Source organism: Vipera ursinii, assembly GCF_947247035.1.
Source record: "Vipera ursinii genome assembly, chromosome: 2".
Taxonomy (NCBI): Eukaryota; Metazoa; Chordata; class Lepidosauria; order Squamata; family Viperidae; genus Vipera; species Vipera ursinii.
In genome coordinates this window covers 109956139-109973507 of record NC_139513.1, presented here as the reverse complement: position 1 = coordinate 109973507, position 17369 = coordinate 109956139, and the positions used below count along the sequence as shown (strand labels likewise).

The 17369-nt window shown below is 36.6% G+C and overlaps 1 protein-coding gene across 1 annotated transcript in view; it reads right to left on the bottom strand.

Moving 5' to 3' along the window:
* DNAH9 (dynein axonemal heavy chain 9) overlaps positions 1–16860 on the bottom strand; it is a gene marked incomplete at both ends in the record, with an annotated part of 237237 nt that extends 220377 nt beyond the window's left edge. Inside the window, 4 exons of the mRNA XM_083352326.1 lie at positions 5696–5826; positions 6238–6396; positions 6687–6883; positions 16456–16860. Coding sequence (XP_083208452.1) covers positions 5696–5826; positions 6238–6396; positions 6687–6883; positions 16456–16860 — 892 coding nt within the window. The remainder of the gene's footprint in view (positions 1–5695; positions 5827–6237; positions 6397–6686; positions 6884–16455) is intronic.
* Positions 16861–17369: the final 509 nt, after the last annotated feature.

Here is a 17369-nt window from a genome sequence, read left to right as displayed (position 1 = left end):
AACATTCTCAAAATCAATAAGGATCATTAGCTTACTCTAACTTTCAGACAGATCTAATTAAAGTTCCACTGAAGAGTCACACAATTGCGAATAGAGTATAGAGTAGAGTAGAGTAGAATAGAATAGAATAGAATAGAATAGAATAGAATAGAATAGAATAGAATAGAATAGAATAGAATAGAATAGAATAGAATAGAATAGAATAGAATGGAATGGAATGGATCTTGGAGGCTCAAGCAGGAGAACCTATACTGTACCATTTCAACAAGTGACTGTCTAGTCTCTTCTCTTTAGAAAGCCATTAAGCACCCACATGTAAGAACAAACAAACCATTCATTGTTATGTCAATAAGCATGTTGAAACAACTGCTCCTTCTTGGAATTGGTCATAATCTTATTTATTGCTTTCTTTGTGAGGTTTAATGAATTGTGTAAACTTGGACTTAAACTTTGACAAGATGTTCACTGACAATTATACAATGAATATTAAAAAAAACTTCTAGAGGTTCTTTCTTCAAAAATCATATAAATATATCATATCTCCCTGCCATAACTGGAGCTCCACCAGATGAACAAACAATAATATTTGTCAGTAAAATACAGGGTTTTTCAAAGTAGATTTTTAATGCACTAAAAATTGATTCTCCTTTTGTACCAGCTATAAGATTTTTTTGCAAATTTCTTTTCTTGTGGATGTTTTCATCAATATATCATACATAAGACAATTAATAAAATGTTGCTGTCGATACTTTGGCTGTACTGAGAATGTCTGGGTTTTCAGTAGCTTAGAATCTGATCTCAACATCCTTACCCATTTTATCAAAGCACCTTTATACAGCTATATCATTAATTAGTATGGATCTCAGTGAAATAAAGTTCAACACCAAGATAAGATAGTTTTATAGTTTAAGGTGAAAATGTTTGTTGACACAGTAAATACATAACAATACTTTTGTTAGTAGACTAAATAAATCCATAAACGAAGACAATAGTCACAAATCTATGGGATTCAATGTCCCCAAATGACAGCATGTTCAGACACATACATAAGCAAAGAAAAAAATTATAATGAATTATAGTCTGTTGTATCTAAGTTATTATTTCCTTCATTTTTTTAACAACTGGTGGGTGGTATTGTTTAGATTGAAGTATTACTCTTACAATGATAATATTTATTTTCCAGCAATGAACAGCCTACGACTCTTTTAATTTGCACTTAAGTGTTTTCAGAAGTTTTAGACTCAGAAAGAAGTAAGAGTGTTTGCTTTATGGAGACTTCCGGTCTGATGCTTTGATGATACGGGTGGAAGAAACCGGGGCTCCAGTTTCTTAGCCCAATTTCGTTTGGTCCGGCAACCCCAAAGAGTCATAACATTGCCCTGGAGGGGCAACGAAGAAGGAAGGAAGGAGGGACATTAGACTATAAAAGTAGCAAAACAGGAAAAAGTAGAAGGAAAAGATTACTTAAGACTTTTTTTAACATGATAGAAGAAATTGGAGTAAAAGATGTTTGGACAATCCAGGAAAATTACAATCCAGGAAAATTACAATATACATTTTATTCAAACAGTCATAAATCCTGGTCCAGAACTGACACTATCTGGATGACGTCTGAATTGAGGCCAGGTATGCAGGAGATTGAGATAGAACCAGGCACATGGGCAAATCACAAAGTGACATGGAGAGGAATACCAAAAAATCAAGATGGACTTTGAACCAATCTATATTAAAAGAAAGAGAAAGAAGAAATGTTTTTTCCTCAAAGAAAACAAAAAAGAAGATACAGCATTACAAAACATATGGGATACAGCCAAAGCATACTTTAGAGGTATAGCTATAACATATATGGCAAAAAAAAACAAACAGAAAGGACAACAACATATATTATTAAGAGAAAAATTTGAAAAATTAGAATCAGAACTGTAAATGAATTCGCAAAAGAAGATTCTGAAAACAGAAATGGAAACAATAAAACATAAATTAAATTTGTTGGTTTCAGAAAAATTGGCACAGCAAATAAAAAGAGCAAAACAAAACTTTTTTGAAAATGCAAACAAACCAGGAAGATGGTCAGCTTATAAACTTAAAAAACAGAAGAAGAAACTGATAAATAATTTAGTAGATGAAAAAGATTGCCTACATTTAAAAACAAACAAATAAAAAAGATAATTAAAGAATACTATAAGAAACTGTATGATATAGAAGAAATTCCAAGAGAGAGAATGAGAATATCTGGAAGAAAATAATCTTCCAAAAATTTCAGAAACTTGTAAGGTTATGTTAAAGGAAAAAATAACAATGATGGAAATAACAGAGGCCATAAGAAGACGAAAAAACAAGAAAACACCGGGGCCAGATGGACTACCGGCAGAGTTATACAAAGCTTTACAAGATATACTAAGTCAGAGGTGTCAAACTCAATTTCATTGAGGGCCGCATCAGCATTGAGGTTGCCCTCAGGGGGCCGGGTGGGTATGGCCAGGGTGGGTGTGGCCTACTGGGTGGGCGTGGCTAGAGTGCGTATGGCCTACTGGGTGGGCATGGCCAGCTCTACATCGTTCGCATCAAGGGTGCCTATGGGGGCCTGGGCAGGAGTGGGACAGATCTGAGGGTCTCTGGCAGGAGGAGGGTCTCTGGGCCAGGGCCAAGGCAGTGGGGGCCGTTCCCTCACTGTTTCCAGGATGGCTTCACGGGCCGCATGAAACCACTTCACGGGCCGGATCCGGTCCCTGGGCCTTGTGTTTGACATGTCTGTACTAAGTGAACTGCTGAAAGACGTTTGCAATGAACTTTTGTTGGAGGCTAAACTCCCAAATACATGAATAGAAGCAAATATTATCTTAATACCAAAAGAAGATTCAGACTTGACACAGATGAAAAATTACAGACCGATATCGTTATTAAATGTGGATTATAAAAATTTTACTTCAATAATAGCAGAGAGACTGAAAAGATTCTTAACTGAATTTATATATTCAGACTAAAATGGTTTTTTACCAAAGAGACAAATTAAAAATAATTTAAGAGTAATAATGGATGTATTGGAATATTGTAAATTACATCCAGGGAAACAATTGGCACTAACATTTTTAGACTCCCAAAAGGCATTTGATAATATTTCCTGGCAATTTATGATTCAGCAATTAAAAATAATGGACTTTGGACAGAATTTTATAAATATGATTAAAACAATATACAATAAACAAACAGCAAAAGTGATTGTGAATGGAGATTATATAGAAAACTTTGAGATAAGAAAAGGTACTGTTATGTATCCTGACCTTGGAAGTTCTAAATAGAAATATTAGACAAGATATAGAAATTAAAGGACTAGAAATAAAAGGTGAAAGATACAAATTACAAGCATTTGCTGATGATTTGGTATTTATTTTAGAAGAACCTTTGGAGAAGATTCCTAAACTACTGGGAAAGAGAACAGCATGGAGAAATAGCAGGACTGAAAATAAACAGAGAAAAAACTAAAGTAAAAGTCAAAAATCTTTCAGATAAACTAAAAAAACAAATGTCAGAAAAAATAGAATTACAAATAGTTAAAAAGGTCAAATATCTGGGAATATACTTAACAGCAAGATGTTCAACGATAAAAGTTAGATACTGTACAAAACTATTGAATCAAATAAGAGTGGATTTGGAAAAATGGAAAAACTTGCAATTGTCAATATTAGGAAGAATTGCTACAGTGAAAATGAATATATTACCGAAGATCTTATTTTTATTCCAAACAATACCTATAAAACTTGAGAAAAATTCTTTGAAGATTTAAATTCATTAATTTTGAAATTTATTTGGCAAGGAAAGAAAGCTAGAATTAAGATGAAAATGTTACAAGATGCCAAGGAAAATAGAGGTTTTGGTTTACCAGAGTATTAACATGGGTAAAAGAATGGATAATTCTTAGAAACAAAAGGTTGTTATATCTGGAGGGGCATGACTTCCAATTAGGGTGGCATGCTTTCTTATGGTACAGGAAAAATAAAATTCATAAATACTTTCAAAATCACTATATAAGAAATGCATTATTAACGACATGGGAAAAATAAAATGTAAAATATATCTGAAAATTTCAGGGTGGTTGTCAACAATGGAAGCATTTGTACACTCAAATTTAGTTGACTTTGAAAAAATCTGCAGATATAGAGATATTCTAAACTCTGAAGGGAATTTAAAATCTAAACAAGAAATGAAAAATCAGGGTATCAATTTATCATGGTGGGCACATTTACAAATGCAAGCCAGATATAAAAAAGATGTTAAACTGTATGGATTTTATAAGGAGCAAACTTTGTTTGATAAGATATTGTTAACTTCTGATGAGAAACTAATTAAGAAAATTTATAATTTTTATTAACTTTGAAAATGGAAGTGAACATGTTAAAAAAACAATGATATATATTATATCCAAAAAAATGGATATAATATATAATTAGAAAAATGGTAAAATTTATGGGAAAGAAATTATAAACTGACAATGTCAACTTCCTACAAAGAAAATTTATATAAAATGTTTTATAGATGCCACTTGCACCAGCAAGACTAGCAAAAATGTTTAAAAACAAGTCAGATAGATGTTGGAAATGCAAAGATAGGTCAGGCACTTATTACCATGTTTGGTGGACATGTGACAAAGCACAGAGTTACTGGAAAAAGATACATGCCAGACTAAAAAAAGATGTTGGGAGAACACGTAGAATTTAAACCTGAACTTTTTTTATTAGGTATAATGCCAGAAAAGACTGGTAAACAAAGCATATATTTGACTTCACATGTTACAACAGCAGCAAGAATTATATTTGCGCAATATTGGAAGAATGAAGGAGTACCATTAAATGAAGAAATAATTTAAAAAATATTAGAATGCACACAGATGGATAGACTGACTCCAAGACTGAAAGAAAAAGAAGAAACGGAAACTTTCAAACTTTGGACTTATTTTATCGATGGCTGGAGGAAAGAATAAAGGATTAGGAACTAAATATGTATTAGTGAACATAAACTCAGACAGCACATTCCATAAATACTATGGAATGCATGGAAAAAAATCAATAAAAACCTTTTTAAAAAAGAGTGTTTGCTTTATGGACAACCTGCTTTACTCAATTCTGGGAATTAACTCAAATGCCGTCTTTAAACTTATAAAAGGGTCATATGAAGTTCCTTTGGTAGCAAGTGAATTTTTCCACTGATTTTCCATTAATTACATTTAACTGTAAAGAACAGTCTCCTGCATTCTTTTTTTTTCAAAAGTTAGTTATATTTTAGCCATAGAAATTTGTCTCTGATATGTTTTGGGATTGACTATACTGTACTGTCCATTTTTGTTACAACTAGTGGTCAAAACAGTAAATAAATTGATTGATTGCACCCACCAAGACAATTGTTTTCTCAAAGTATACCCAAACAATAATTTTGCGATGAAGTGCATGACCTTTCTAAAAATTCCAAATGTGCCTTTGTCTAAAAAGTCATGATCTTCATTAATTGAAGATTAATCTTTGAAATTTAATGCCATGTCTCACTATCTCTAGAAATCATGAAACAAAACTCTTGTGATAATGTTTTATACAAGAAGTAAATCTTATAACTTTTGTAGAGGTTGACTTTTATGTACAGGTTGACCAAATAATTACAATAAACTTTGCTTAATCATAATAATTCCAAAATTTAACAGCCCTACCTGCTTCCACATCACTGAAGATGGATCTGAATGCTGGGAAGTAAGTGCTTTGCACCTTATCTAGGAGGTCTAGCATAGTCAAAATTTTTCCGGCTTTTAGTTGGCTATAAATACACTGCAGATCCTCGTACCTGCAACATATAATGAAGAAGATATGAGCAAATTTATTAAATAACTAATTAAATGACATGATATCTTGTAGCAAACAGTCTTATAATCTTCCTAGGACAAATGAATTTAAGAAAGTTTTTTCTTTATGTCAACTAGAAAATTAGAAACTGTACAGCTAAGTTTTTCTTATGTAAATGGATATTTCTACTTTTCAGCTTTTTCTTCCAGATCAGTTAGAAGCCAGGGCAAATGACCTGGTTTTGCAACTGACAACCACAAAGCCTTAGCAGTCAGGGGTAGGCAACCTTGGCTCTTTTATGACTCGTGGACTTCAACTCCCAGAATTCCTGAGCCAAGGTTGCCTACGCCTGCGTAGCTATTCCTACTTCATTTAGATGTCATTGTAGAATGAGCTTAACAATATACAGTACCTATTTTTCCAAAAATCCAACTCCACATTTGGATGGGGATCTTTGCCTTGCAAAAGCAGTTCTGAAGACTGTCTCTTAAGAACATTCTGGATCTGGTGGGTCCATTCAATAACAGAAGACTCAATTGCATGAATTATAGACTTATCTACCAATTCAGTACTGCAAAAAACAAAAGTATCAACAGAGCAGCTTTGTTTGTCATTGTAACATAGAAACCAAATATAAAGCAAAATATAAATTCCTACTTTCAATGAAATAATAGGAAATTTGTTACAAAACAAAATTATTATTACTGACTCACATTATTTGCACAACATGTTTACATTTCCATGTTTCTGTTCCTATTCATTCAACAATTTATAGATTGAAGTCAAAAATGAAAAGCTTTCAATTCATGCAGTTTCTTGAAAATGACCACTTAAATCAATAATTAAAGCATTACAACTTACTTTTTCTCATTGTCAGAGTTAATGTATCTGTCCCTCTCAGGCTCAATAGGAAGAGATAACAATGTTTTTCCTCTAATTTGGCCAACCTTCACAAAAACACTCCTTTTCAGAGAGCAGACATGATTAATGACATCTTGGGATACTACATTGGGCCAACTGTGATGGTTTTTCTGGTTCACCAAGAGAGGCATCATTACCTGGAAGCATTCAAATACACCCTGTTACGAAACTGATATAGGCGAAGCAACAAAAAATATTGTATCAAATCTTCTGGTTTCTGGATTTTCTAACAAAAGAACCAAATAACCATTTTATAGTCTTCTGCCAACCTAGCAGTTCGAAAGCATGTAAAAATGCAAGTAGAAAAATAGGGACCACTACGGTGGGAAGGTAACAGCGTTCCATGCACCTTTGGCGTCTAGTCATGCCGGCCACATGACCACGGAGACATCCTCGGACAAGCGCTGGCTCTTTGGCTTTGAAACGGAGATGAGCACCGGCCCCTAGAGTTGGAAACGACTAGCACGCATGTGCGGGGGAACCTTTACCTTTACTTTTAGTCTTGAGAGCTTTCAGCACTAAACCTTCCTGGGTTTCTAGTCAGAATAGACATATGGAAATAGCTACAAGCAAATAATCTCCATGAAACACTGCATTAAAAAGGCATTAATCTACTAACCCCAAGAAACTAGATATTCCTCTTTGACCACCTTGGATGAAAAATATGGAAATTCAAATCAAGTACATCTAGGAGATACTCAAGAAGTGAAGGGGAGAGGGCCAAACCTGGGGAACTGTGCACCAAATCTCACAGGAGTTCAATCACTGGCCCTTTATGACTACCAATTGTAACCCCCCTTTCAAGTAAGAGCAGCTCTGCTATAGAATATTACTCCCAGTTCCCAATTTTTGAAAGTGGTCCAGAAGGATAGCACTGTCAATTTTATTAAATGTTGCTAAGAAGTCTAGAACAAGAAGGACAGTTTTCCTCTTTAGGTCAACATGCAAAATGATGTTCAATAGTTGCCTTGCCACCACTTTCTCATTATCAACCCATAAATCAGAACATTGGACATTTAATAGAGACTTTTAAACATGACCAGTTACAGGAAAAGCTTTGTCAGGAACAGCCACACTCCTACTTCCTTCGAAGCTGATGGCTTAAAAGAGATCCTGGTGCAGGTATAGTACTGAAGCTGATCCAGCAAGATCTGGTAGAGCTTAAATGTGATTTAAAACAGATGCAAAAAAAAAGAATAGCTTACTATAAGGATTGATTGCCCATGAAACCAGTAAGCAAGCCAGTCATATTTGGATAAATAAATTATTTAGTTATTGCATAGGAAAGATTTACACATGACTGGCATTGATAACCCTTCAAGTCAATCAAATCTGGCTGAATTTATAGAAGATTGTGTTCAGAAAGCTCCTTTTTTGGGGAACGGTTTTTGCAGTCAAGATTGATCATGTGATTGAAAGCCCTTTATCGAGAAGGAAGACCGGAACTAGTTCCAACATTATTATTGTGCAATTTTCTGGTGTTAGCACAAGAGAAGAAATTTTATATATCTTTAACCAGAAATCAGTCAAACGTCCTTTGAAGTGGGGTTTAATCAAAGAAAGATATGAATTTATCCAATTTAATTAATTAAGGAAATTTCAGAAAAAAGTAAAATGTTTTCAAAAGCTCCAAATCTCACCAGATTATTACAACTTCAATGTTTCTCGTGTTTTGCAGCCACATTCTGTGTTAATCACTAAGATCTGATTCACAGATTAAAGAATCCTTTGAATGCAGAGGTCTTTATCCTCTCTTTCAAATCTCCTGATAGAAAAGCCTGATTCTGTTTCATTCCCTGGAATCTATTGCGGGAGAATTTGAGTTTGCCTTCAGTTCTGTAGTAAAAATGTCCTTTTAAAAGACTCTACATCTGAATTATTTTTTCCTGCATTCTTTTTTTGCTTGTATTTTGGTTACTTTCAAGGTATAGAGTCTGGGCCTACTGGCAACCCTATTGTTTATTTTTAATAATATCACTATTGTTTATTTTTTAATATATTTTAACTAATAATGTTGGAAACTGTCTTGTACTTTTGAGTATAAAAAGAGAAATAAAATCACTGAGCCATCTTTGTAAAGTCTTCAAGTTGTTTGATTATTCTTTCTTTCTTTCTTTCTTTCTTTCTTTCTTTCTTCTTTCTTTCTTTCTTTTTTTACTTACATATACTTTTTAGATTTTTAAAAATTTCTTTAATTTGCTTGTTCTTTTATTTTTATGCACATAATTACCTTCTTTTTTCTTTTAAATATAGATTCTACATATACCTAGAGTGGTATTTGAATGTTAAATTTGATCTTTATGAAGACTTTACATCTATGAGCAATGCCAGAAAATATGCTAAATATTTAAATAGAAAAATATATTATTACTTATTTCTCAAATGGTATATGCCATAAAATCAATTGGTACTGGTATTAATAAGTGGGCCAAAATAAAATGGATTAAAAGTGCCGGGTTTGAAGACCCCTGAGCTAGCTGGTAGTGATGCATAGTAATAAACATGGATAAATTCATCATACATTTGTCAGTGCAAAGAGAAAGTGATTCAGCAAAGGAACAGCCACCAAAGAAATTAAAACTGGTACTTTTTCCTTTTCCCCTACAGTTTGTAATATTTTATTAGATTATAGAATAAAATACAAAAATACAAAAGCAAATGGTAGGACATAAAAATACAAAAGCAAATAGTATGGGGGGAAAGTGAAGGGGGAAGGGAAAAAGAACAGACTTCCTCTGTTGCAATAGAAGGAAGCATTAACATTGAACCTCAACTTTTTACTTTCCATAATATTATAAACTAGCCATTTCTATAACAACAAGGGTGGGGACGAGGGGGGACATGATAGCAGTGTTCCAATATCTCAGGGGCTGCCACAAAGAGGAGGGGCTCAAGCTATTCTCCAAAGTGCCCAAAGGCAGGACAAGAAGCAATGGATAGAAACTAATCAAGGAGAGAAGCAACCTAGAACTGAGGAGAAACTTCCTGACAGTTAGAACAATTAACCAGTGGAACAACCTGCCTCCAGAAGCTGTGAATGCTCCAACACTGGAAGTTTTTAAGAAGAGACTGGACAGCCATTTGTCCGAAATGGTATAGGGTTTCCTGCCTGAGCAGGGGGTTGGACTAGATGACCTCCAAGGTCCCTTCTAACTTTATTATTATTATTAACAAAGTTAGTCTTAATCTTAGTTTTAAAATTAGTGTTAATGTAATAGGGTTGTATGAATCCCAAAAACAAAGCATAAATTCATCATATTTATGATCATTAACGGCAGACTTTGCTTATCTATAAAAAACTGATTTATTAATGAAAGATTGGATGGGACAGTTTATCTCACAGATATTTCAACCAAAGCTAAAGGCATGGCCATTTTAATTTGTAAAGGATTTCCAACTGATGTTACAAATTGATGTAAATGAGCATTATTTAATTTTATGTGCTAAAATAGCATATACCAAGAAAATTGGCTAATGTTTATGGACCAAATTTAGATTCCCCTGTTATGTTTTATTAATGTTTTCAGCATTTGTATATGTGTATTTACGATAAAGTGTTAACAGGAAAAGATTTCAGTGAAATATTGGATCATGAGCTTGATAGAATTATACTGGCAAAAAAAGCCATTAGTGAGAGAAACAATTCAAATTTATACAGAACTGAATTTACTAGACCCCTAGCATTTGATTATCCAGCCAAAAGAAAATACACATTCTATATAGGTGTGCATGAGAATTTTTTTAGGCTTGATCATTTTTAATACAGTATTATAAACCTTGTATTACCAACTTCAAAAGTGTACTACTGTATTGATCTTTGTTGTACATCTGATTATAATGCAATTACTATGAATTGTGTGTTTCAGAAACTAGTTAATGTATTAAGAAATTAATAAGAATTAAGAATTTTAATGTTGCCTTATTGAATGATAAAGAATTTGTACAATAAAGGGAGGTAAAATATTTTGATTTGAATTCAGAAATGTGAATTTTTAAATAAGAAGCATATAAGGCATATGTTCAAGGTACAATTATTGCTTACGCAACACACAAAAATAAGATTAAAATAAAAGGGAAAATAACTTAAAACATTGAAATATTTATGGACACAGATGGTTACATCGCCATCTACAGTTTGTACAAAGAAATATGAACTACTATGATATTACAGCTAACAGAATTTATATTAACATTTTATGACAGAGATCCTGGGAAAATGGGTGAAACATATTGTAAGATCTAGACTAATCATTTAAAACAAAAGAAGAACAGCATAAAGATTCTGTTATCATAGGTGAATGAGATAAAATATATAAAAGTTCAATGCTATAAACTGTCAATTTTTTACATTTTATTCAGAATTATACAGTAAGCCCAAAAATGTAGCAAATGAAGATACAGAAAACTTTTTAAATAAAATTAATCTGCCCACATTTAGCAACTTTAGCAAATTAAACAACTTTTATTTGCTCCATTATCTGAGGTAGAGATTAAACAAATTATTTTTGAAATGGCATGCGGCTCTTTCAGCCATCTCCTGCGGCTCTCAGTCCTCTGCCATGTGCAGTCCAAAAAAAAAAAGTGGGACTAAAAAATTTCTACCAATCAATTCAAATATGCAGGGTAGGTGCATATCTCGCCTTGGCTCCACTCTTCAGTCAAACCCTGTTCTGCGCATGCGCGCATGTACGCGCATGTGCACACATTTTTTGCGGCTCCCAGTTTTTCCTTTTGTGAGGGAACCAGTTCCAAGTGGCTCTTTCACTGTTTCAGCTTGCTGACCCCTGCCCTATTGAGTGGTATAAAATATTTATAGATCTTTTGGTACCAATTCTTTGCCAAGTGTATGAAGAGATATTTCATAAATGATTTTTATCATCAGTATTTAATCAGGCTTATATTACAGTTATACCAAAACCAAGTAAAGATCACATCAACTACACTAATTATCATCCAATCTCATTGATTAATGTTGATACAAAGATTTTAACAAGAGCGTTAGCAAATATATTATAGCAAGTGATAGCGTTTGTTATTAAAAATGTTAGCAGTTAAGCAGTGTTAGCAAATATTGTTGGTTATTAAAAAGGATCAAGCAGGGTTTATAAAAACTAGGCGAGCAGCAGATAACATCAGATTAGATGTAGATCTAGTAGAATTGAGTAAAAAAATGTAAAAAAGTCTTCAATTCCAAGAATATCTTTACAGAAAATGCAAATACCAATTAATGAGGGAAAATTCAGTTCTTTGAACTTGGAAGGTTATCATCATTACCTATTGTCAAGTATTAAAGACTGAAGCCAAAAATTCACCTGCTCCCAAAATTAATATTAGGCCATGGTTTACTTTAATTTTGCTGTATTCACATGAATATATGCAAATATATAATTCCAATATCTGCTGTCCACCATCCCATACAGAAGACGAAGTGAAGTGTAAACATAAACCAGAGGAAATAAAATATGTTGTAAAGATAACATATAGACAATATGAGGTAAACAAAGTAAGAATACGTAGGAAAGCAGGGGAATTGAAAGGACTTGTGCGGTGACGTCTATTCAGAAACGAGTACCATTGTTATTCCACAATGATAAATGCACATAGGTCTACAGCAATGAAATGACAAACCATCAGACCAAGCAGAACTATGTTATGGGGTCATGACATACTTTGGAATGAGTGAGAGTACTTGGTAGCAGTTGGTCTGAAGCTCATTAAAACAGCTGTGTTTCTTCCCAGGGATTACACAGCTCCTCACTGTAGCTCTAGTGCAGGGCTAGGCAACCTCGGCTTTTTTATGACTCATGGACTTCAACTCCCAGAATTCCTGAGCCTACCCCTGCTCTAGTGCAATCCTTTGAGAAGAAGTGATTATTTTGGCAGGCATTTCTGTCTATATGTGAGCCATGCACATTCCAAACTATTTTTCTCATTCCAAATCTAAAGAGTGGAGGCTATACAGTACAAACCCCAAGACTTTAGGAATGATCTTGCAGCCCAAGAAATCTAAAACAACTAAAAATAAACAGTGATCAGTGAGCTCTTAGCCTTCTTGTCCTCTGCTTCTCTAACCAATCTCTGTAATCCATCTGAGTTGCAATCAGTTACTGGTAAAAGAACATTTAATAAGTTCCTTACATATGTATTTTATTAAAGTGATAAATAACCACATCATGTGAATGCATATTCTTGGTTCTTAATTATTTGATGTATCCCAAATAAAATTGTGATGCCTGCATTTCTTCGGCTAAGACATCAAATGTTAATAGTAAACCTTGAAAACGCTCACAACACAGTAACATTTACTGTTATTAGATATACAGCAGCTATTATAGGAGGTCTAATAAAGTTAATTTGTCATTAGAAAATGAAATAGGGAGACCGTGGAAAAACATTGTCACCTTGCATTAAGGCAGATAGTAATTATTCATTTGAAGGAAATTACACATTACATCCATCACAGAGATGCCCATCAGTCAACTTCTTTCTTTCACAAATAATCAGCATTTGAACTGATACCAATTCCAAACGGGGAGAGGGATGTAAAAAAAGAAAAAAGACAAGCTGCAGTTGTCATCATGCAATTGAAGTCCTGTCCTTATATGGGCACTGACAGATGTAAAAAAAAGGTCAATGTTTCAATTGCACCGTGATGGCCATCATCTTGGCTTTTCACACACACACACACACACACACACACACACAAACACACACACACACAGAGAGAGAGAGAGAGAGAGAGAGAGAGAGGATATCTAGATATCCCTATATATCTAGTATTAACTATTTTGACTAGCATGCTCAGTAGGCTGAGACAGAGACCTTTCACATCAGCAGACTCAAGAATAGGCACTTGGTGATCTGAGTAAGCAGCCTAATTTCAAAAGCCCTTTGCAAGCAAGCCAATCTTCTATGAAAAATAATCTGTCTCTTTCCTGGCAGTTAGAAAAGGATTGTTTCACCACCTGGCATATCACATGTCCCCCAGCAGGATATACCTGTAGCAATTCAGCTCTTAACACACAAAAAGTTTATACTCTCCTGTCTTAACAGACAATTCCAGGAAATGCATGGGTACCTGGCCTCAGTCTTCATTTTCTTGCTTTGCGATCTAAAGTTGTGTATTCTTGTTCATCAGTAATTATTTGCAGGGGGAAAAAAACCCCAAATATCTATTCCCTCTTCCCTCTTCTAACTCTTTCTAAAGTAGAAAACTGTGGTCAGTTACCATTTACAGCCAGCAAGTTAATAAAATGTGTTACAAACATTTCTTTCTTATACTGTCAATATATAGAAGGTCAAGTTCAAATGGTACTTATCAACATAAAAAATGTTTTATTTTGTTGTTATTGTTTTCCATATTGTATCAAAGAAGGTAAAACAATATCTGAACTGTTTAGCAAGTCACTAAATTGATTGGAAAGCGAATGGATGCTCTGCTGATATGGAATTTAATTTAATTTAATTTAATAATTTAATTTGTATACCGCCCTTCTCCCGAAGGACTCAGGGCGGTGAACAGGGCAATACATAATAAAAAACAGGATACAAAAATTAAAAAGTGATTAAACAACTATGCCCGTAGTAATTAATACATATTAAAAGTTAAAACTAATTATAAAAAACCCAACCCCATCCCGTCAAACCAGGCCAGCTTGTTCAAAAAAGAAGGTTTTGAGATCGCGCCGGAAGGAGCGAAGGTCGGGGGCCATCCGGAGCTCGACCGGTAAGCGGTTCCATAGGTCTGGCGCGCCATAGGAATAGGGAACACTCCCACTGAAACTGGCACCAACGCGAATTCAGGCACTAAAAGATCCTCTAGGAAGAAAAATCAAGTTTTTTTTCCATTCCAGCTTATGAAAAGATAACGTTGGACATCAAACCAGACAAGGATTAAAAGCTTGTTATTGGCCATAATTAGTCATGTGATAACAAATGTTACACATCCTCACATGTCAAATGCAGGCATCTTCCATATAGGGTAAAATTAATCAAATACCGTATATTGTTGTCTTCAACCAATGTCTAAACATAGACAGAGTGGATTTTAGCTACATGGTACCAGGTTTTATCAGGTTTGAATTATTTTATAATTAAAATGTTAATCATTTTCAAATACATGTTCTGTGGCAAGATATTTGTGTGTGATTATGTTGATCCTGGGTATAATTACCTGACGAAAGAAAGAAAAAAAGAAAGGGAGAGAGAGAGAGAGAAAGAAAGAAAGAAAGAAAGAAAGAAAGAAAGAAAGAAAGAAAGAAAGAAAGAAAGAAAGACTGAATAAGCCCCAAACCTAACGTAAAATTATAATGTTTACAAGAATAAACCTAACGCTGCAGGGGGGGGGGGGAAATAATTACAACAGAAACATGAAACAATTGGGGAAAATACAGATAACTGCTATTCCGTCGACGTGCCCAGCACAGCCCCGTTTACTTTTCTTGCCTTCCTCACCTTACCTCACCCCTTGCCAAAGACTAAGTGTAGACAGAAGGCTGCCCAGCATTTCTTATAAAAAGCTACCGGCGGGAGGGAGGGGTGGTGGGTGGTTAATGAGCTGCAGGTCATGGATGCCTCCAAAGAAGCAGCGGGTGTTAAGTTGCGCTTGTCACGCAACTGTTTGCGGGTCTCTACCAGGAGAAAAAGGAAGAAAAAAAAAGAGTCCAGGCTTTTGCGCCATCTAGCGGCCTGTCAACAAAAGTGCGTATAGTCAAGGCTATGGTCTTCCCAGTTGCAATGTATGGCAGTGAAAGTTGGACCATAAGAAAGGCTGAGCGCCAAAGAATTGAAGCCTTTGAACTCTGGTGCTGGAGAAGACTCCTGCGTGTCCCTTGGACTGCAAGGCGATCAAACCGGTCAGTCCTAGAGGAGATCAACCCCGACTGCTCTTTAGAAGGCCAGATCCTGAAGTTGAAACTCAAAATACTTTCGCCACCTAATGAGAAGGAAGGACTCACTGGAGAAGAGCCTAATGCTGGGAAAGGTTGTGGGCAAGAGAAGAACGGGACGACAGAGGATGAGGTGGCTGGATGGAGTCACTGAAGCAGTAGGTGCGAGCTTAAATGGACTCCAGAAGATGGTAGAAGACAGGAAGGCCTGGAGGAATGTTGTCCATAGGGTCGCGATGGGTCAGACACGACTTCGCAACTAACAACAACAACAATGGTCTTCCCAGTTGCAATGTATGGCAGTGAAAGTTGGACCGTAAGAAAGGCTGAGCGCCAAAGAATTGAAGCCTTTGAACTCTGGTGCTGGAGAAGACTCCTGCGAGTTCCTTCGACTGCAAGGCGATCAAACCGGTCAGTCCTAGAGGAGATCAACCCTGACTGCTCTTTAGAAGGCCAGATCCCGAAGCTAAAACTCAAATACTTTGGCCACCTAATGAGAAGGAAGGACTCACTGGAGAAGAGCCTAATGCTGGGAAAGATCGAGGGCAATAGAAGACGGGGACGACAGAGAATGAGGTGGCTGGATGGAGTTACTGAAGCAGTAGGTGGGAGCTTCAATGGACTCCAGAAGATGGTAGAGGACAGGAAAGCCTGGAGGAACGTTGTCCCTAGGGTCGCGATGGGTCGGACACGACTTCGCAGCTAACAACAACAACAAGCGGCCCCTCGAAATTTTTCTCAGCCCAGATCGGAGAGCTGAATCTCCCCAAAGCTGCCAGACGCCCCGGAGCGAGCCCGCCGCGCTGCCTTAGCGTACCTACCTCTTCCACGAGAGCGGCGAGGTGGTCGAGGGTGGCTACCGACAGTTCTCCATAAAGCAGTTGCCCGGGCCCGGGAGGCGAGCACAGGGCTCCGGAGGCGAGGCGCAGCAGGAAGACTCCTTTCGAAGAGCGACCGGCGCTGGGCGCCAAAGCCAACTCCTCGGCCAGCCTCAACTGGCCCGCGGTCCCTTGCGTGACAAAGAGAAGCCGGCCGGCCGGCTCAGTATCCAGGAAAGCGCGCAGCAGCAGCCGCGCTTCGGGAGACTCCAGGCAACGCGCCCAGCGCTCCGGCTCCACTCGCCAGCTGCGCGCCACCCGCTCCCCGAGCAGCCGGGCGCGGGGATTCGATTCTGGGGCGCTCTCCTGGTCCGCTTCCCGTTCCTCCTCCTCCTCTTTGCCCCCCATTGCTCGCCGGCTCTGCCTTCCCCGAAGTGTTTTGGTCGGCGCCGCTGTTGCTTGGGCGACGGGGACGCTCCTGAGCGGGAGTGGGAGGGACCGCTGCAAAAAAGTCAGCTCTGACAGACAGGCTGTCACCTTTCCTTTCCTTTCCTGGCCTAGCAGCCCGAGGGGCGAGAAACCCCGCAGCTCAGCAGGGGCGGATTTCCCAGCTCTCTTTTCCCTAATACAGTCTAAGCCAGGGGTAGGCAACCTCGGCTCTTTTCTGACTCGTGGACTTCAACTCCCAGAATTCCTGAGCCAGCGTAGCTGGCTCAGGAATTCTGGGAGTTGAAGTCCACGAGTCAGAAAAGAGCCGAGGTTGCCTACCCCTGGGTCTAAGCAAGAAATTTAGATTTAGATTTAGATTTTATTAGATTGATATACCGCCCTTTCCCGAAGGACTCACAGGGCGGTTTACAGGGCATTTTAAAATCACATCAATATAAATTTATTTATTTATTTGTTTTATTACATTT